The following is a 20,377-nucleotide window of genomic DNA, read 5'->3' as shown; positions in this document are numbered from 1 at the left end:
TGAAGAGAAGTTCTCAAAATAAAATATTAGGCACTGTAGGCCTATATGAGTTGTTATCTGTAACAAGATGGGCCAAGTTCCCATTTGCAGTTACTCCACAGAAAATAATAAGGAATCTGTTAAAATATATTTAAATATTTCTATTTTTTTCAGGGGGCTTGTTAGCTTTGAGTAGCAGAGCCTTTGTAAGACAAGATTCTTAAAATCACTTGAGATAAAATTCCACCCATTGAAGTCTGTAATATATCATTTAATCTCTATTTTCAGCTGAAGCTCTGGGGCTTTCAGAGGTTTCCGATTCAGTGAAAGTTCCCTATTCTCTGTTTGAATCAAACCCTGACTACTTGGTGGTGGAGGGCTTGCCAGAAGGAGTCCCCTTCCGGAGTCCCACGTGGTTTGGAATTCCACGCCTTGAAAGAATCATCCGTGGGAGTACCAAAATCAAATTTGTTATTAAGAAGTAAGTTTGTCCAGTTATTGTTACCTCTGATTTTGAAGTTACTTGACTTCATTCCCAGCAGCTCTAGGCTTTAAATGCTACCTAAACTCTGCTTCCATGAAACACAAAGAATATTTTGCACATATGTTTTATCTCATGCAAGGACGTACATTCCTCATTAAATTTCTGTAGATGTATAAATTGTATATTTCATTCAGCAAGAATTGAGGGGGGGGAATGGTCTTGTACCTGGAAGCTTAGTTCCTTCTCTTTTTTTTCTTTTTCTGTATTTTTCTTTGCTTGAAGTAAACCCAGAAGACAATTGCAGAATAGAAAGTACAGCTTTATGTTCTCTATTTTTTTTTGTTCTTATGGTAGATGGAGAGTCATCCATTTATCTCATGCAAGGACGTACATTCCTCATTAAATTTCTGTAGATGTATAAATTGTATATTTCATTCAGCAAGAATTGAGGGGGGGGAATGGTCTTGTACCTGGAAGCTTAGTTCCTTCTTTTTTTTCTTTTTCTGTATTTTTCTTTGCTTGAAGTAAACCCAGAAGAAAATTGCAGAATAGAAAGTACAGCTTTATGTTTTCTATTTTTTTTGTTGTTATAGTAGATGGAGAGTCATCCGTGCTTCTAACAGAATTTCCTTGTAGAGAGCTGATATTATGTGAATAGGAACTCAACTGAATTCCAAGAAATTAGTAACTTTTTGCTATATGACTTGTCTTGCAATTGATTGGATTTGTTCTGTTCAACTTCTAGGCTTGAGCTTATCATTCCCCATTTGCCTCTAAGACTGGCTAGTAAACTAAAGAAAAAAGGTAAGCAATTCAATATTATGTGCTGCCATCCATTTGTAAATACTTCTTTTCTGCTTCCCTAGCAGACTGAGAGATCTTTGTGGTTGAAAAGACAGGTGTTGTAAATAAAAGGCATTATTTAAGATGATCTAGCATAGTAGCCTCTAAATCTGCTGTTATTTGAGAAAGACACTCAAACCATAAATATATCTGCTTTTCTACTTGACTGTTCTGGTACAGAAAATTGAATTTCCTCAATTTTGACAACTTTTATTTCACTTTTAATGGCTTCAACCATTTTTAACTGAGAGCTGTGAACTGCTGTAAACAATAATGGTGTTTTATAAGAAAAGAATTAAAGAATCTTTTGTCTGTAGAAAATTCAGATGTTAGTAATTTTTGGGGGTTTTAGATAATAAAAAGTACCAAAACTCTCCTTCACACTTAAAAAAAACCAAGTCTTTTCTTCTGAATTAGTGGAAAATCTAGATGTGTTTTTTTTCAAGAGCACTAAACCTACTTCTTAGGATTGTGAGCATCACTGTATTGTTCAGGTTTTACTGTGTAGACTCTGCTTAGTTCAGTCTGTTAGAATGGTTAGAATACAGCTGTTCCTTTGTTAGGTGTGCAAACTTTGTGCTTTACACCTTGTGTTCTTTGGCTTCCAGGAATTGGTCCTTCCAAAGGTCCAAGGACTTCCAGAAGGTCACGAAGCTCTTCAGAAAATTCAAGTGTCCCAGAGATTGTAGTTACTATTGAAGACAGTATGGAAGAAATAAATATTCTTCTGATGTTCTTTTATTATATTCTTCTATATTTTCTGTTCTTCTAAGCTTTCATATCTCATAAGTAACATACATTTCATGTAGCAAACTCTTGAGGGCTCCAGATACACTTCAATATAAAAGCGCCTCTATTTTTCATTTCTGAAACAAACTGTGTAGATGATGCTTATGTAAAATGTTGCAGTTTTGACAGCTTGCTTGGGCCCATTATTCTAAGCAGAAATGTGGGGAACTGCTGTGGTCCTGAACAGAGAGATCACAGATGTGGTCAGTAGCATTAAATTCTTAAATACAACTCTAGAACCAACAAGGGTGGGTTTTTTTAATTCTACTCTTGATTCAGAATTGAAGATTTCTCTAGTAATCAAGTTTGATGCATTGTTCTTTTTGTATGATGTCTTGTTTCTTCTCTGCCTTATATATGTAATGTCTCTTCATAGGTCCTAAAAAAGACCAAACCACAAATGCAGAAGCTAATTCTCATACCAGTGACTCCAATGAAAATTTGAAGCAACAAGGAAGAGGGTTTTGTTTTGGTAAGTATTGGGAGAACTAGCACCCATGCATTCTTTAATGTTGGTATGGAACATCCAGATTACATATCAGATATTTTGAGTTCATATTCTGATGTAGTTAGTGAATGACTGAAGTCCTCCCTTTTGTGTACATTCAGTTCTTCATTATGTGTAGTAATTTCCAGCGGAGAAATACCGGATGATATGTGGAGTATGCTGTACAAATGCAGCCCAGATCCATTAGATATCATTGATTCAGGTGCAAAGGCAGTTTTAGATTTGTGCTGCTCTGTTACTGCACAGTGCTGCAGACCCTTGAAGGACTTTTCTGGTACAAAGTACCATCAAGTGCATAAACCCAGCATAATGTGCATAAATTTCATAAACCCTCCACAAATTTGAAATATTGACATCACTGTGCAGAGATACCTAGGTAGGATGTAGGGACCAGGAAGGATTTGAGCCAGCATTAGTAAGCCATGACCTGTCAGAGCTGATTGTGCATGATTGCCATGACTGGCCTCTCCAGCTGTAGAAAATCAGTGAAGGAAAAGCTGGACAGGGCTGAAAGCCCTGAAAGTAGTTGTGTTCATGAATGCAGGCCAGAGCTTTTGGCCATGGAGGCCCAGGCCTGTTAGTGCAGTGCTCTGGAACAGAAATCTCAGCATTGAATTTGCAATCCAGAAAAATTCTTCATTGTCAAGTGAGATGAGTGACTGCATTCAAAATAACTGTAAGTAGTTCCATGTCTCAGTAAACCTTTCTTTCAGCATACTCACATTCTGAGTTTATTTGCTTATATTCATGTAGGAATTTGCTGTTATTTGCTTATCTTTTTTGTGCCCTATGCTTTCTTTAGTAAAGCTGTATGGTCAAAAAACCTATAAGAAATGAATTATTTACTCCTACCAAGTTCAGAATGAATGAGATACTGATTTAGCTACTGATTTAGGGTGGTATTCATATTCAGAGTTGCAAACAGTTTGCTTGGACTTTCCTGTTGCTTGTTAGACCTAAGCTTTTTTTTTTTTTTAATCTGCAACTTTTTTTAAACTCTAGACTGAGGTTTTAGTTTTGTATACCAGCCATGGCTCACTTAGTGCAGCCACAAGTAAACTGGTTTGGAAATTGCTCTGATGGCTGTCAGAAACAAAATGCTTAAATTAAATGGACTTTTCATCTCACCACTAAAGTAGAAACTGTGCTAGAGATTAAAGTTCTCAGGAGAGAGGCATGTATTTCAGGGCTGTGTCATTGAACATAGGAGGAACTTTCTGCCACTATTTTGGGTCGTTCAGATGAATAAATTTTCTGTTATCTGATAGTAAATTTTATGCTATCTGATAGTAAATAAGAATCACTCTTGGATTAATTTTGCTTTTAATCACAATTGCTTTATTTAGTTACAGTGTATTTCAAAGCTTCAGGAAAATAAGGATTGATGTGGATATAGTTTTGCAAAATGAAAGCCATTTTGCACATTTTTACTGCCACAGTAAATTGGTTATCAAGCATAATAATTTATTAAAGATTTGTTAAAATTCAAAGTGATTCATTGTGTAAGTGTTGTTCTAATACATCCAATTTCTTCCTGGAAGAGCTGTGGAATGCCAAAATCAATGACTTGAAGGAGAAAGTAGAAGATCTTTTTAATGAAAAATGTGGTATGTTTATTGATTCTTTATTACTGAGATGCCTTTCTTATGAACATGCAGTTAGATAAATGTATGAGAGGTGTTCATCTGCTTATTCCAGAGCTCCTGCAATCCTTGTGTACCTTACAGTTTCCCATCTGAGTTCATTCTCATGTGCTTGCAATCCAATGTCACATTTCCACTTGTTATTTTACTTGGGTTTGAAAATGGGCAAGTTGTAGTTGGATTACAATTTCTTTAATGAGCCACAGTGATGTCACATGCTGGCACATCATTTTGAGCTTTCATCACTCTGCTTATAGATGGGACTTTGACTCTGCATGACTCAAAATAGGTTATGGGTGGTATCTGGAGAAATTGCTCAATTATATTCCAACAGTTAGTGCAGGCTGTTTGGAAATGAGTGACTTTTGGAAGTAATGGCTTCTCATTACTCAGCTGAGTGTGGACTCTTGAACAAGAGCATGAATCTCATCTGTCCTTGGTACTGTTCTCCAGAAGAGAAAGTGGCAGAATGCATTACCTTCAACAAAGTGTGTCTTGATTTGAAAAGACAGGTGGCTGCTAAGGAAGGTAGAATCCTCTATTAAAATGGAAAATGTAAAATCCCTCCCTCTGAATTATTATAATTTTGAAATTAAGTGGCTCTCAGGCAAAGATAAAGGTTAGGAATAATAGTTCCTTATTAGGAAAAATAAAAATGCAGTAAAACAAAACAACCCTGCCAAAGTCAGACTTTGGCTCCTGCCCTGGGCACAGCATCTCCCCATGGGATGCTGGAATTTGATCAGCCCTGCAGGGACACTCAGTGGCCATGGACAGCAGAGATCTCCTGGAGGGAGGACTGGCTGTGGGAGAGATAAAGAAAACTGCCCCATGAACAGCAGAGAACTGCCCCACCTCTGACAGAGGGTGATGGAATACACACCCCAGCCACATCTTGCCTTTGAAAGCTAAGACAAAAGGAGCATACAGGTAGGATAGTCATGCATGCACACCAAGCCAGTGGCATGAGCTGGATGCAAATCACTGATTTTCAGCAAATTATGGTGAGATTTACTGCAACAGAAAGTCATGTTTGAACTGTTAATTTTCTTCCTGCATACTCATAGCTGTCACCAAAGAAGGCAAAGCCTGCTGGTAAATTGATTATGCGTGTGCCAACTACCCTATTCCATTTCTAGCAGAGGTATGCTATTTCTGTACACTCCAGCTGCCTAACGGGTCCTTATTTGCTCTGTTGCATTTCAGGGGAAGCACTGGGACGCAGTGGGCCAGTGAAGGTGCCATATGCACTGTTTGATTCCTACCCAGAGGATTTCCACGTGGAAGGACTGCCTGAGGGGGTGCCTTTCCGCCAGCCTACGACTTTTGGGATTCCAAGACTAGAGAAAATCCTGAGAAATAGATCCAAAATAAAATTTATTATTAAAAAGTAAGGCTCCCATATGTCTTTAATAATCTGTTCTATGAGAATTTAAATGTAGACCAAAAAATGAAATTGTGTTGCCAAGTTGCTAAATTACTCTATAAAATACACACTGGAATATGTTTATTGAGGAAATGGTGGGAAAGCTCTTGTGCCAGTGGAACAAGATACAATAATCTCTTTGTTCTGACAGACTCTTAGACTGTTGTGAGAGGAAGAACAAGTCCATATTTCTTAATCCATCACAATTATCATATCATTGGTTTAATTCCTACTGCAAGGAGCACTTATGGGCTACTCATAAAGCTTGCTGTTTGTGTATGGGGAGCTGAGGAGTGGAGATTATTTTAATGAGAGCTGTAAGAATTTTCTTTCTTTTGCCTAGAACAGGTTTAGATATTCCTGTGCCAGTGCAGAAACAGTGGCAAGAGAAATTACAAGGACAGATAGTGACAGACCAAGGGAGAATGGCTTTAAACTGACAGAGAGCAGGGTAAAATTAGATGTTTGGAAGAAATTTTCCCTGGGAGGGTGTTACCCAGAGAAGCTGTGGCTGCCCCATCCCTGGAAGTGTTCAAGGCCAGGCTGGATGGGGTTTTGAGCAACCTGATGTAGTAGGTGTCCCTGCTCATGGCAGGGGTAAGGTTTTAGGTTCCTTCCAGCCCAAACCAGTCTAAGATTCTGTGATTCTGGGAAGTTATGGAGCCTCTCAGTCATTGCATTCTTGACTGTCTGTTTGGCTGAGAGGATATCACTTAGTTACCATTTTTACAAAATGGGATTTTCTTTAATGTTGATGTTACAATTTTATTATTGTATGTAAAATGTTCAATCTGTTTGCAGGCCTGAGATGCTTGAGGCAGCTATCAAAGGAAGTTCTGATAGAAGCCCCCAAGGTGAGTTTTGCAGCTGCTTTACTTTCTAGATAACAGTTTATTTCAAGGGTTAAATATTAATTATGAGAGCAGTATGGTGTTAATAAATTCCTGAAAGATTTATTCTACATTGCAGTTGCTTGGTGTGTTTGTCTGTTTTCAAGATGGGAAAAACACTTACCAGTTACAGTTTAAATATAGCTCTCACAAGGGAGTATTAATTTTTTAAAGTTATTCACAAATAATTGTGCCTCTGATGTATTCTTTACTACATTCTGTAGTAAACATAACCAGTCATGTAGGATTCACAGGATTTATTTGGGTCTAGAGATAAATTATTTGCTCCTAGTGTGTAGATCATCTGAATGACACAGGCACCAGAGACAGGAGTGCAGATAGCCAGTAGAAAATTGTGTCAGGTAGGTAGGTCATGGAATAAATGCTTCCATTTTGAAACTGAAACTAGGTCCTCTTTGAAAACTTTGCCAATATTTGTTGTTTTGCAATATTTTCTTTATAGATGAAACTGAAGATTTTGAGCTCTCTATAAATGTTTTCTAAATTAATCCTCTTAGGAAAAAATAATTCCTCCAGTAAAGCCAATACAGCAAGGACCACAAAAAACACAGTGAAAACAGCTGAAGGTGTTGAAGATGTAAACATTGTTGAAGTAACCATAAAAGGTGTGTATTCTGTCTGGTTTCACATCATAATACTTGTGCTAATATTCTTCATGATATCTGCTTAGTTTGATATTTTCCTACAGTCAAGCTGGTTTGCTGAAATACAAGTACAGTCAAGAAGGAACATAAGTTACCTTTTGGTTTAGCTGAGATGTTAAATATTATCTAACACTCATTAATATCTCATCAGTGACATCTGTAGAATATTCTTAGTCCAACCACCTGTTAAGAAGTATCCACATTTTTATGATGCAATAAATTAAGTATTGACTTGCAGTTCTTGGCAACTTGCAGATGTCAGTACTTGAACTGACCATGCAGGCAGACCTACTTTGTCTTAACACCAATTACTGCTTTTTTGCTTCATGTTATGGCCATCTACTGAATGATCACTTTGCTTTTACCTTCACATACCGTTCTGTATTCCATAAGAAAGTAAAATACAATTTGTTGGTTTAAATTACTTTACAAAATCAACTCTAGACATTTCTAGATTCATCCCTGGAAGTGTTCAGGGCCAGGCTGAGTGGGGCTTGGGGCAGCCTGGTCTAGTGGAGGGTGTCCTTGCCCATGGCAGGGGTTTGGAACTGGATGATCTTTAAGGTCTCTTCCAAACCATTTTAGGATTCTGTAATTTCTTAGCAACCATCTATTTGTGTGTATTTCTGCTATTCAGTGTTACTGCTAAATTGAGGAACAAAGACAGTCCCTGTTTAGAAGTTTTTGGGTATACCTGCTTTGAGTAAACATGTAGGGATAAACAAGCTTCAGGGGGGGAAATTTGTGCTTAATTCTCATGCTGTTCTAACAATTTCTTCCAGATGATGAAAGTGAGCAACTGCCAAAAGCAGAAAATGCCAAACAATTGAGAGAGCAAGTAAATGATCTTTTTAGCCAGAAATTTGGTAATTGCTTTTTACTCTCCATTTTTATATAGGTGTGAGTGCAATTAATGTTGTCCATAGTGCAGTTACTGAATGAATATTCACTCACAGTGAATTATATCTGTGGTCATTAAAATGAACAAATTTGAGAATTGTATATGAATGTTGTGCTTTGACTCCAAAAAGAATCTTTTGTAAGTGATGTAGACAGTTTGGTGTTTTAAACAAAGTCCTAAGAGTCTAGATTGGTTCATGGTTCCCCTTCCCTTTTCCTTTTTTCTATGTCAACATGGATGAAGTATTTATTTTGCTGGCAGTCCATGATTCTTCTCAGGGCTTCATAATTCTGACCTCTTAATACTTGGGATTAGAGTAATTTTAAAAATGCAGTTTAACCCTTTTGCTGTGTATAGTTTTGTTTGATTTTTTTTTTTACTTCGCATTTTATAGTAGCAATGACTTGGGTTTCCTTATCTGAAATTTCTTCACTTGGGCTTTATTGAATTTCTTTTCATAGAATTGCAGGAAATGCTGTTTTCCTTCATGGAGCTATCTCCTTTAATACCCTGTTCTCTAAGAGCAGAGTCTGTGTTCTTCATGTGCTGAACTGTCAGACTTGGAGCTGTGACTGATGCTCTCATAGTAAAGTTCATTAATGTAATCCAGAGCCTCATTTCCAACACTGTAATTGTTTCATTGTCAAGTGAAGTTTGATAGTTTCAGATCTGATAGAAAGCATGGTTTGAATTTTGTTTTTTAATCATCTGAAGACTTTTTCTTCAGTGTAATCATAAATACTGTGGGTTTGAAAATAAACACGACCTCTCTCACTTAGGTGAAGCCACTGGTATGAATTTTCCTGTGAAAGTTCCATACAGAAAAATCACTAACAACCCTGGCTGTGTGTTGGTGGATGGAATGCCTCCAGGTGTGTCATTTAAAGCACCCAGTTATCTGGAACTCAGCTCAATGAGGAAGATTTTGGATTCAGCAGAGTCTATCAAGTTCACTGTCATTAGGTATGTCGTTGCCATTAATTAGATTATGAGTACAAGCCCCATAGCTGGAATAAATGTGAGAGATTAGAAGTTGTAGTGCATCTTTAAAGAGGTGTTGGCTCTTTTTGGATAAGAATACATCAGGTCAAATGAAGCCCAGATGTTCCTAGCATGAATGAAGGAGGACATGTCCAATTTAGTATGACAAAAGGATATTACCAATACTGCATATTACAGAAAGCTGTCATTTGAGTTCAAATCTAATCACAACATGCTAAAAAGTCCTATAGTTTTCTGGGCCTTGCTCTCCCAGTCATAATATCAAGTTTTGAAACAAGTCCAGAGCTCATTGGTTACTATGCAATATTTTAAAGTACAGTATTGTCCAATTATAGTATAAGGGAGGTTCATTTGTATGTGTATATCTCCATAGACACACACACAAACATATCCAGTGTTAATTTGTATGCATTGAAGCAAAACAGATCAAACTTTGGAATCATTCTAAGGAGGAGTTGAAAATATAAAATTGATCAGTTTCTGTAACTTCTCAAATCATAGACGACTTCACAGGAATTTAAAAGCTTCAGTTTATCCTTAGAGAGAGAAATTTCTTAGATTTTACTAAGGGGTCTGAATTCTCAACACATCATGACATATACTAACCTAGAAAAGGACTTTGATATGGTTTTGAATTGAACCCTGAAGGAGAGGTGATTCCTTGCTAAGTAGCAGTGACCAAGGGAAGGATTTAGCTCTTCCCATACATGTTACTTTTCAAAATGCTAGTTTTGAAGAACCAAAGTGCCCAAGAGCTACTACTCCTTCTCTTTTACTTGCCTTTCTCCTATTTTTTAGCACGACCTCTGTTATGGAAGGTGTGGGGAGGTTACATTGGGAGGGAACACCACGCAGTGCATTTTAGAATTAGTAATTTTTATTTTTTTTTCCAGACCGTTTCCAGGACTTGTGATTAACAATCGTAAGTATTTATGAGACACTGATGATAAATGCATTTTTGTAACCTACCAAGATTCATTTTCTGCATTGTGTCTTAGTGACAGAGGCCCCAAGTTGTTAAGGTCTATGTGTAACTCTTGCCTATGTACTTCTTATTAAGATTTCCTGACTAAACATGGATGTACAGTTAACTTGAGGGCAGGGGGAGAAATTTACATTTAAACAACATAAGATTAGCATTGACTTGATATAAAAATGTAAGACTCTGATTTTGTATTTTTCAGCTGCAGAGTCCCAAAGAAATTTAGGATCCTGATTGAGCAGCACACTTACATGAGAGTTGCTGTGTTGTAGGTTTAAATCCATCACAGTAGCAGTTAGTACGCAGGAGCTTTCCAGTAGCTGCACAGCCCTGTTCCAGTGAAAAATTCTGCATTCTGCTGAAACTATAACTTTTTAGAGAGGCTGAAGTGCCATGGCCAATTTAGCCCTCACAATGAAATTGTTTGGGGTAGTGGGAGGGAGAGGCATAGTAAGTATTTTGGTGGTTAAAATAATTGTGACCTGGTTGCTAGATGTAATTTAGGAGAAAAAGCAAACCACAAAGACTGTCACTACAGTGTCCCTTGTGTTGTGTTCTTTATGAACCAATGTCAGGTTAGGAATTCAGAGGCCAAATAACCTGTCACAAACTGGTCTTACCCAGCTGGAGCCTTAGAACCCAGTGTTTGTTCAAATGCATTCAGCCACCAGTGTATTCCAGCTGACAAGCTGAGGTCCATGCACTGCAAGTAGGAGATGTCCTCAAGAGGATATTGTTGCCAGTGACTCCCACTGACCTGCTCACAGACCTAGGTGCACTTCTGAGCTGGCAGAGAGGTCTCTCTGCAAGGGGGAGCCTTCCAGGCAAGTAAATGTGTGATAGTATTTCCAGGGAATTCAGGCAGAAATTAAAGAATCCATTGAGCTGTTGTCAGTTCAGCATAAGCTGTCAACAAGTGTTGGGAATGGGGGAGCAGATTGGCCATGGACCACATGAGGTGTGGGCATTATCTGTGTCCACTAATTATCAGCAAAATGATCTTATACTGATGATACCAAGGTGAATGATTCAAAGGCCCTGAGCCAACTGCTCATAAGTATTATTTATTTATTATTTATTATTTATTCTTCATCTAAAGAACATATGGAAACTTAAGAGGAAAGTTTTGGTGCTTGCAGGCAAGACAGGGAATGTTTTTCTTGTAACAGATAGAATTGAACTGCATCTCAGTCACAGTGTTAGTGACCTGTTCATGTGAGACGTTTCAGGATTTGCAGATTCAAAGATTTTTCTTGTGTTGCATGTGAACTGTTTTCATTGTGAAGTAAAACAATGATCATGTTTAATCTTAGACCTGCTAGAAGAAGCTGAAGCAGAAGCAGAAGCAGCAGCCACTAGCACAGCAGTACTACCAGGTGATGCAGTGTGACACGTGTCCTTGCAGGAGGGGTGGGCTATGGACTGGCAGACATCCTTAGCAGTCATGTCCTAGGTATAGGGTGCTCATGATGAGCCATTTCATTTTGAGAAATTAATAGCTGTTAACTTCAATAACTGTTAAACTTCAAATAACTTTAATAGCTGTTAAACATCAGTGGAAAGTGCCTCTATTTTCTTCAAGCTGTGTCATTGGTGTGTTCCTGGATTTGATTTTTACAGATGATGAGTGAGCTGGAAAGAAGGATTAGTGGGGGCAGTGTGTAAAGGCAATTCAGTATCCGTTTATTAATGTCTGCTTAACTCAAATGTGTGCATGTCTGCAGGTACAGCCAAGTGAAGTTTGCCTGCATAGCTGGCAGAGGGGTCTGGGTGGAGTTTCTGCCTGCTGCCAAGCTCTGTAACCCCTGCTAGACTGCATCTGGGACTGCACACACATCACCTGTCTTAGTCTGAACAGGGAACTTAGCTTTGGGCTGTGAATTAACTAAAGGAAATGTTAATTTTTTCCTTTAGTTAATGTTAAGGAAAGGAAATGTTAATTTTCCTGCCCAATGGTTGGGCAACTTAGCTGTGATCCAATACAGCTTTTAAATGTTCGTATACCTTTTAAAAATGTGTATGCTAAGTTGGTGTAGTGTGGGGAAAGCTTCTGCAATTGACTGAATGAATCATTACACAAAGAAGCTGGGAAACTAAGAGAAAACATCTGATAAACATTTTAAGAGTAAGGGACACTTGTATGATGAAGATTATTGTAAAGGAAACTGCTGGTTCCTCTGTTTCCATGTGGAGGTGTGGGAGGGAGGAGATCAGCTGCTGCTGCTTTGTGAGCTTGCTGTAGTCTGTTGCTCCTTAACATCTGCAGTGTTACAAAGGTTAAATGGTTTTCCCAGTGCATGGTCATCTACAGTCCCTGCAGAGATAGCAGCAAACTCAGCATGGAATTAAAGCATACTTCCTGTCCTCTGTTATGCACCTCCCCACTCTGCCCCAAGTACACATCCTTGCCATCAAAGACAATGCTTGGGAGAAGTGGTGGCTCCTTCTTTAAGCTGTTCCAAATTTGGTGTATTCTGTGCAAATGCACATGATGTTGTTCTGGGTCTTGGTGATATCTCTGCCACAGTGAATCACTCTTAGAAGAGAAAGTGTTACGTAGTTGAATGTAATAAATGTTTGGGGATATTTTCTATTTTGTTGCAGACTATAGAAAGCTGAACAAATTTATCTCAGTCAAAGAGATATGAGTCTGATTGTTTAAGAAAAATAAGGTGCTTTTTTGAGGGAAAACTTGATTTCCCTAATCTGGTTAATCTTGTTGAAACTATATTCATATTCATTTGACTATCTTTTTTTTTTCATTTAAGAGCCAGCTGAACCAAGCCATTTAAAAGTATCTCTAGGAGGTAAGTGTTTGTCTTCAGTTACTATCAAGAAATATTTTTAAGTAATGCTGAACAAAGTTGCATCTGTTTTTAAAATCAGGTCAATCAAAACCAAGAAAAGGTCTTTTATTGGTTCCTGGCACATTTCTTCATTTATAGTAATATCATGCTGCATCATGTGAAAAATACTTAGCAGCAAAAATTATTATTTAAATAATTTTACAAAGGAGTTCTACGAATTCACCAATAACTTAGGTGAGTCATGCCTATACATAGGCTCTGACTGACTTAATATCCTGAGTGATGCATCCAGTTATTCAGTGCAGTAGTTTCCACCATTACTGCAAGTGAGTGACTGCCATCATCAGGAGCTCTGAATGCCATATTGGCCTGGATACACTGCTGGGGGCAAGGAGTGGAGCATTGGTGTTCTTCTAGCACTTAAACTCTGGAAAACATCCAACTTTCCTATTGTCCAAGAATATATTTGAACTGTATCCTTTTCAGATAGAATCACGGAATCATGTCGTTTGGAAAAGCCTTCTAAAAGCATCAAGTCAAAATGTTGCTCCAGTACTGCCAAGCTCACCACTAAACCATGCAAGTGCCAGATCTACACAGCTTTTAAATGCCTCAACCTCAGTGACTCCACCCCTGCCCTGGGCAGCCTCTGCCAGGCCTTGACAGCCCTTGTGGTGAAGAGTGTTTTCTAACCCATACATACATGTAAGGGAGCTGTAGGTTTTGTATCCCCCATGTGTTTTTGCATCTTGTCTGGTGAATCAGAAATACTGGACTGACCTGAGAGCTGGGCTGCTGTGTGCTGTGTGCTCTGCTCCTGTAAGTGCTGCCTTTGCCTCCCCCCAGGCTGTCAGCACAGCCACAGCTGTCTCTGTGCTTCCAAGGTCACCCAAGGGGCTCTGTAGTCTGCTGGGTGCTGCCTTTGTGTCAGGTGGCCCCAGGAAGGGTTTGCTGATGTGTCTGTGGCAGCCAGCAGCCCTGGGATGGCAGCTGCTGTGCATCAGCACTTCTCATCTTGAGACTCTCAACTTTGGCTCATTCCCTAATCCTGCTTACATTGCCCCAAAAGAGAAAGCAGCAAATCTCTATGCTCCTGTTCTTCTCCTGCATTTTTCATGGAAATTCCCTTTCCAGGCTCCATTGCTTCACTCCCCCTGTCATGCCATTGAGCTCTAAGCCAAGAGACCATTCTCAATCAGAATGAGTGTTACAGGTTCACTCCAGGGGTTTTAAGTCAGTCTCTCTTGGAGTATAGACTGACCCTGTTGCAGCAGTCAAGACAGGAAGAAGGCAAATGTTAGAGTCACAAATGTTAGCTCAGCAGAGCTGAGCTGCAGATTTTAAGCTCATAGTTTTGAAGGCTGGAACATCAGATATTTTTATTATGCCAAAACTCTATGGGATTGCTGAAGCTAGATGGTGCCAGAGAAAGACACTTGTTCCTGAATACTGTCATGTGGAAGAGAATCAGCTGTGGGCCTTCAGTGTGATGGTTTGGAAGAAATAGAAAAGCTGAGTTATGAATTTGTCATCCAAAACTGGCTTCAGACACTAACTACAGAAATGTTTTTGTGAAAGGCATGCAGTGGCAAAATCACTTCAGAACTAGGCTGGAAGGTATAAAATGATCATGTGGTGAAACAGCCTGGCTTTGTAGTGAAGAATTACTCTCATACCAAACCTTCCAAATAACTTCAGGGGAAACCAATTTCCTTCCAACATCATACTGTCTGTAAAAAGAACAGAACCAGGCTCTGGGTCATATGGACAGTGCTACACAGACATGAGATTCATTTGATTTACCTCCAAGCATCCCTACAATGAATAAAACTGTATCAAAAGGTGATGAATGCTTTAGCCAATGTGATTAAAACAAAACAAAACATATCATAATGCTTTCCTGTGTGCTACTGTACTTTGGAAATTAGCTAGGGTTAAAATTTGTTTTGGACAGATTGAAATAGAGCAATGCAGAAATCTGTATCTAGTTGAGACAGAAGCAGTGCTACTAATGCCAGTTTTATTTCCATTCATTAACACTAGAGTGCTCTAAGATCCTAAGGTGCTTTACATTGCAGTGGAAAAGGTAATTTTCACAGAATCAGATTGCTGTGAATATGCTTTTATTTGTTATTAGTTTAAAGAGATAATGAATGCTTTTCTTGTTTTTGTGCATTTTTACTTAAGTACAACATTAACAAAATTGGTGGGGTAGTTCCATTTTTTTCATTCACTACTACTTTTTTAACAGATAACACAGAAACAGAAGAAAAGTTTCAAGTAAAGCATGATCCAGACCTGACATCATAGACCTCATCAATACTGGGTAAAATAATTTAGTGTTTCTTGAAGTCAACACTGGTCAAGGAATAATACTTTTATATTTTTGGCTGGGCAAAGGCGAGATGAAGTGTAATACTGAATGTCAGAAGGTGCCAGTACTTTAGTTGGGAATTATTGTATCTGTCTCAGTTCCCACATATAAGATGTCAGATGTTTTGCACTTATCCAAATACAATACAAAGCACATTTTTCAAATTTGTGAGAAAGTCCTAGAAAAATGTGGCCTAAAATGTGTGATGGTAATCCTACACCTCAGAAGCAGAGCAAGTGAAAGCTGAGGGAATTAGTGTTTATGAACAGCTCTGACATAGTTTTGTGGAAAAGCATTATTATTCTTGGTAATACACATACATCTCCAAATTGTAATTGAGCAGGAAAGCTCTTCACTGTGATTGCAATATTGTCTGAGCTTGGGACACTCAGTAAAGCTATTAACTGTGATGACAAACTAATCTCCTTTAAAAGTTTTCTTTCTTTTCTTTTCATAAATTAAACTTTTATGGGAAGCCTAGTTTAATTTACAATGCAAATTACAAATGTCCAAATCTTTCTCTTACTCTATTTTTAACGTCACTTGTTCCTAAAAATTACGTTTTTGTGATGGTGGAGAGCAATGCTATCATATCACCAAATCTCAAATGCTGACCCACGTGGTTTGGAGTCTCTGTGCTTCATGCAAAGAACATGGGAGTACTTCTTCCCATTTCAGTTTTTTGGTAATACTGAACCCAAGTATCTTCCTCATTAAGCAGTGTTTGATTGGTGTGATGTTAAATGAAGCATTGGCATGGGGAGCCTGTGGGTTTCTTCCCTGGCACCATCTGAGTTTTTGGAGCCCAGGCACAGCCTTGGCCCTGCACTGGTGCAGCACAAACACAGCCCAGGACAATGAAGTGATGTGGTGGAAAGCTGCAGGAGCTGACAAACCAGCATCCCAACTGTGCCCTGGGCTCTACAGGCACAGCAGTGGTGCTCTTGTTAAATCAGTGAAGTCTGTGTTGGAGGTATTTGTCATAAATCTGGCAGGATAAAATATACTAAAGGACAAACTGATTTGTCACGGGGCACACTGCAGGCAGTGAGATATAAAAAACCATCTCACTTGTCTATTAAAGGTCACAAAAACGTTGTCTGAGCAATGGCTGCACAATTTGATGCTGCTGGAGTTCAGAGTTTTGGATCCTTTAGGCCATCTGCTGAATTTATACTAAAACAAATATTTGTTCTAAATTCTGACAAGAGACTACTAGAGCACACATTTAGTCTCATATTTATTGAGAGCAATATTCAGCTTCTGCATGCTTGCTGAATCTAGGCCTAAAGAACAGGAAAAGAGAATACAAACTGCTCATAGTTGTAATAAGGCACAAGGCTTCAATGAAACTAACTTAAATTTTTTTATTTCTCTTACCTAGTCAGAAGCTGCCCCTTCTGAGAGGAGCTGCTCGGCCTGTCTAGAGCTGTGTAATATAACTGTATAAGAGAAGTATCTTCTATACAAACCCTTTTGTACTATTATATAGAAATGTCTACTTTTTCAGCAGTTCTGTGAATTGACCTAATAATGACTGTAGATTTGGATTGTCTGAGTTTACTTTGGAATATATTTTAATGAATAAATTTCATGCAGTGGTGCTGGGGAGATGGCAGGGATTAAAATCAACAGGGACTTAGCTCAGGCTGTCTATATTTTCCAATAAAGCTGAATTTCACTGTACCTGAATGCATCCTAACTTTTCTAATGAAAAATTCCTGCAAAGAGTTCAGTTTGTTTACTTTGGAGAAAAAACACTCTACATTAATTTTCAGCTATAACTTTAATGTCTCATTGGACAACAGTATCTGTATATTTGAGTTAATTTTTCCTATTATATCTATCACAATTAATATGTTTTTCCTAAATAAAAGATAAAATAATCCACTTGATGGTTAGTGTGCATTAATGAGACAGACTGTGAAATGGTCAATATTCCACTGTGTGGATTAGGAACCAACTGAAATGAAACCTCATCATAGTTTGTTCTGTTAATTCCAAGTAGTAAGTACATGTTATATCAGAGTATCACACAGTTTACATATGGTGGGTTTGGTCTTACAGTCCTGCCACAGGCAGTAGCTGTGTGGACTTGTGTGAGAGCTTTTCTGCTGCAGGCTGTGGGGAAGCTCTTCTGTTCACCTAGAACTAGTTATGGAAACCTGCTACAGCCTGCTCTAAGTCCTATTATGTCAAAAACGCTGAATATTCTGTGAATATAACAATTAAATTAAGTCCCCTGTGGTCCTGGTTAAGTGCCACAATATGTAAAAACGTCTTTTTTTTTTTTTTTTCAAATTTGATAAACTGTAGGAGATGTACAGTTCTGGCTATATGATAATTTCTAAAAATGCAGATTATTTGCAAAGGTTTCTATTTTACTGGCATTAATTTGAGATGATTGCACTATGCACAAGTGGTAAATTATGTTCCCTGATGAAGAAATAAAACCTTTGTGATGTTTTTCAAGACTGTCCATGCAGTTATGTCTTTTACAGCAAACCAAGTCCTAGCAGTAATTCTGCAGGCAGGTAGAACATGCTGCAGCATGGTTATGTCCTGCCAGCAGAGAGGTAAGGTCCAGTTGTGCTGTTCAGACTGCAGTCCCCCTCTGGGTGGGGGAGGTGATTGGACCTTCAAGGAAAATTTTGAAGCCTTAAATTCAATTGTGTGTAGTGTCTGTTCCATGGGAGCAACCTGAAATTCAGCAGGTAAATTCAGAGCAGCACATTTTTGTCATTCTGGAGATAAGGGAGACCCTATAGGACATCTGCCTCTGTTTCACAACATGCAGCTCTCCCACTTGAATACTGGGACCTTGTGCTGGTGGTGGCAGCAGGGGCAGCTCCATGCTGAGGCCTTTTGAAAAAGCTCATCCTGGTCCTACCTCCCTTCTCTCCAGCTGGGAGCTGGTGGTGACTGGTGCCTTGCTCCTTCCTGCCTCAGCAGCCAGCCATTCCCAGCCCATGGAATGAGTCCACCTGCTGTACCTCAGCTGCTAACCCAGCACTGCCCACATCATAACCACCAGCCCATTTTCCTGCTGCTCACTGGAACAGACGTGCTGAGCCAATGAACCTCCAGCAGTACTTCAGGACCAGGTTTCACACTTGCTTCTGGACATGTTTAGAATGGGGAAATGACATAATGCAGCTTTCCCCAGGTTTCAGCTGGCCTGACTTCCCCTTCTGAAAAGGCAGGATGGTTCACCCCTTCTTTGCTCAGAGCCCTCTTGAGGAGGCACTTCCAGCACAGCTGCCTGCCAGCTGTGCATTGCTGCTGGAGCTGTTAGTGCTCACTCAAAATGAGGGCAGTGCCACAGCAAGGGAACTGGGAAAAGAAATAATTCCAGGGTGTTGCCTTGTCATGTGTGTAACAGCAGAGTGGCTCTGCTGAAACTCTATGCAGGAGCTGAAAGAAAAATGAAGTGAAAGTTTTGCTGAAAGGACTGGAGTCTTTACACGGTGGGCATTGTGAGTTTTGCTGCTGGGTGGGCAGTACTGCTGAGGGGTTGGCACTCAATGCTGAAGGCTCTTTGGTTTCAGACATTTTGGGTTATATCCAGTTGAGAGAAATTAGTCTGACAAAATGATTGCACCAGTATTTTTACCTTCCAAATATCAATTCAATATTAAGAAATTACCTGCAGTCCTAACAATTAGCAGACTGTTAAGATGTTGACCCTGTATGAAAATCTCACTCATTTTCAAACTAGTAGTACATAAGAGGCTCTAAGAAGACTTTGTTGTACTAATAAAGAAATGAATAAATTAAATTCCAATAACTTACAAGAGCTCTGACTAGTTTTTTGCCAGCGGGGAAGGTTTGTGGTGACGAAGGAGCAGACAAGTATTTATTTCCCATGTTTTACTGAACTTTAAAAGACTGTCCTGTGTAGTAGACCTTTCTCTTAAATGGGAATTTTGTATCCAAGTAGTAGTGTAGGGTTCAGGGTGTCCATGGTGGAACTGGGCATCCCTTGGATGTGGCACCCTGCCTTTTCTCACAGCATACCCACCAGCTGAGGTCCAATATCTGTGATGTAGTTGCTGGCCAGTGTTTTCCTCTTGAGAGTTGAAGTTTTCCACATATAAAATTTGAACCTCTTCTTCTTTGTTTGTCCCATCAGAGACCCACAGCCAAGGAAGAGGGCAGGCTCACATTTCTGTGACTGTGTAACAGCTCTGTGGTGTCAGTGACATAAGAAAGGCCTCCCTTGGCTCTGTAATGAATGAAGCTGAAATTTACACTACTGAAAAATCAAAAATTTCATTTTGAACAAAGATTAGGGTGGCATTCCTTCCATCTCCTCTTATATCCTGAGAGGTTTTGGTACTAGTTTTGGGTGGAGCAGTGCCAAAAAGAGGATAGTCCATTTGCCTAAGAAACTCTTAGCCTCCAACACTACAACAGCCTTGACTGAAACCCATCCTCTGGAGTCCTGTGTGTGCTGTTCCCACTCAGAGCATGGGGCCTTGCTGAGAGCACTGCTGCCAGCTTGGTCTGGAGGACATGGATCTTCTCCATCTCTCTCAAAACGGGATCCTGTGTTCAGATCCAAGCCTTGTTTCCAAAAACATGAATCAGTTCATGAACTCAATAAACTTACATGGTTTGACACTGGCCAGATGCTAGGCACCCAAAAAAGTTGCTCACTTGCCCTCCCCTGCCACACCTGGGCAGAGGAGAGAGAAAAATTTAATGAAGGCTTCATGAGTTGAGATAAGGACTGGGAGGGAACACTCCAAGGGCAAACCAGGCTTGGCTTAGAGACACAAAGTGAATTTGTTACTAGCTAAATCAGAGGAGGATACTGAGAAGTAAAGTAAGTCCTTAAACCACCATTTTGCCCCTAACCCCTCCATCCACCAACAGTGCAGGGAGACAGGGCTAGAGGGTTTGGATCAGTTCATCACCTGAGATCATCCCTGCTGCTCAGGGAGAGGAGTCCTGCCCCCATGAGACCATGGGCTCCCTCCCATGGGAGAGACAGTTCTTCATGAACTTCTCCAATGTGGTTCCAATCTCACAAGCAGCAGTCCTTCCAAAACTGCTGTGACATGGGTTTCTCTTCCCATGCG

The 20,377-nt window shown here is 39.4% G+C and overlaps 1 protein-coding gene across 1 annotated transcript in view; it reads left to right on the top strand.

The window, feature by feature from the left end:
- The window catches only part of GTF2I (general transcription factor IIi), a 69,029-nt gene extending 51,846 nt beyond the window's left edge, over positions 1-17,183 (top strand). The window contains exons 20-34 of the mRNA XM_039732894.1: positions 268-460; positions 1,209-1,267; positions 1,915-2,010; positions 2,472-2,567; positions 4,145-4,210; positions 5,453-5,636; positions 6,474-6,526; positions 7,081-7,188; positions 8,010-8,093; positions 8,908-9,091; positions 10,024-10,052; positions 11,426-11,488; positions 12,881-12,919; positions 15,171-15,245; positions 16,678-17,183. Coding sequence (XP_039588828.1) covers positions 268-460; positions 1,209-1,267; positions 1,915-2,010; positions 2,472-2,567; positions 4,145-4,210; positions 5,453-5,636; positions 6,474-6,526; positions 7,081-7,188; positions 8,010-8,093; positions 8,908-9,091; positions 10,024-10,052; positions 11,426-11,488; positions 12,881-12,919; positions 15,171-15,229 — 1,313 coding nt within the window. The 3' untranslated portion in view covers positions 15,230-15,245; positions 16,678-17,183. The remainder of the gene's footprint in view (positions 1-267; positions 461-1,208; positions 1,268-1,914; positions 2,011-2,471; positions 2,568-4,144; positions 4,211-5,452; positions 5,637-6,473; positions 6,527-7,080; positions 7,189-8,009; positions 8,094-8,907; positions 9,092-10,023; positions 10,053-11,425; positions 11,489-12,880; positions 12,920-15,170; positions 15,246-16,677) is intronic.
- Positions 17,184-20,377: the final 3,194 nt, after the last annotated feature.

Source organism: Passer montanus, unplaced genomic scaffold (assembly GCF_014805655.1).
Source record: "Passer montanus isolate IOZ18808 unplaced genomic scaffold, ASM1480565v1 scaffold81, whole genome shotgun sequence".
NCBI lineage: Eukaryota > Metazoa > Chordata > Aves > Passeriformes > Passeridae > Passer > Passer montanus.
Note: the sequence above shows the minus strand (reverse complement) of the source record. Positions and strands in the feature narration are given on the sequence as shown.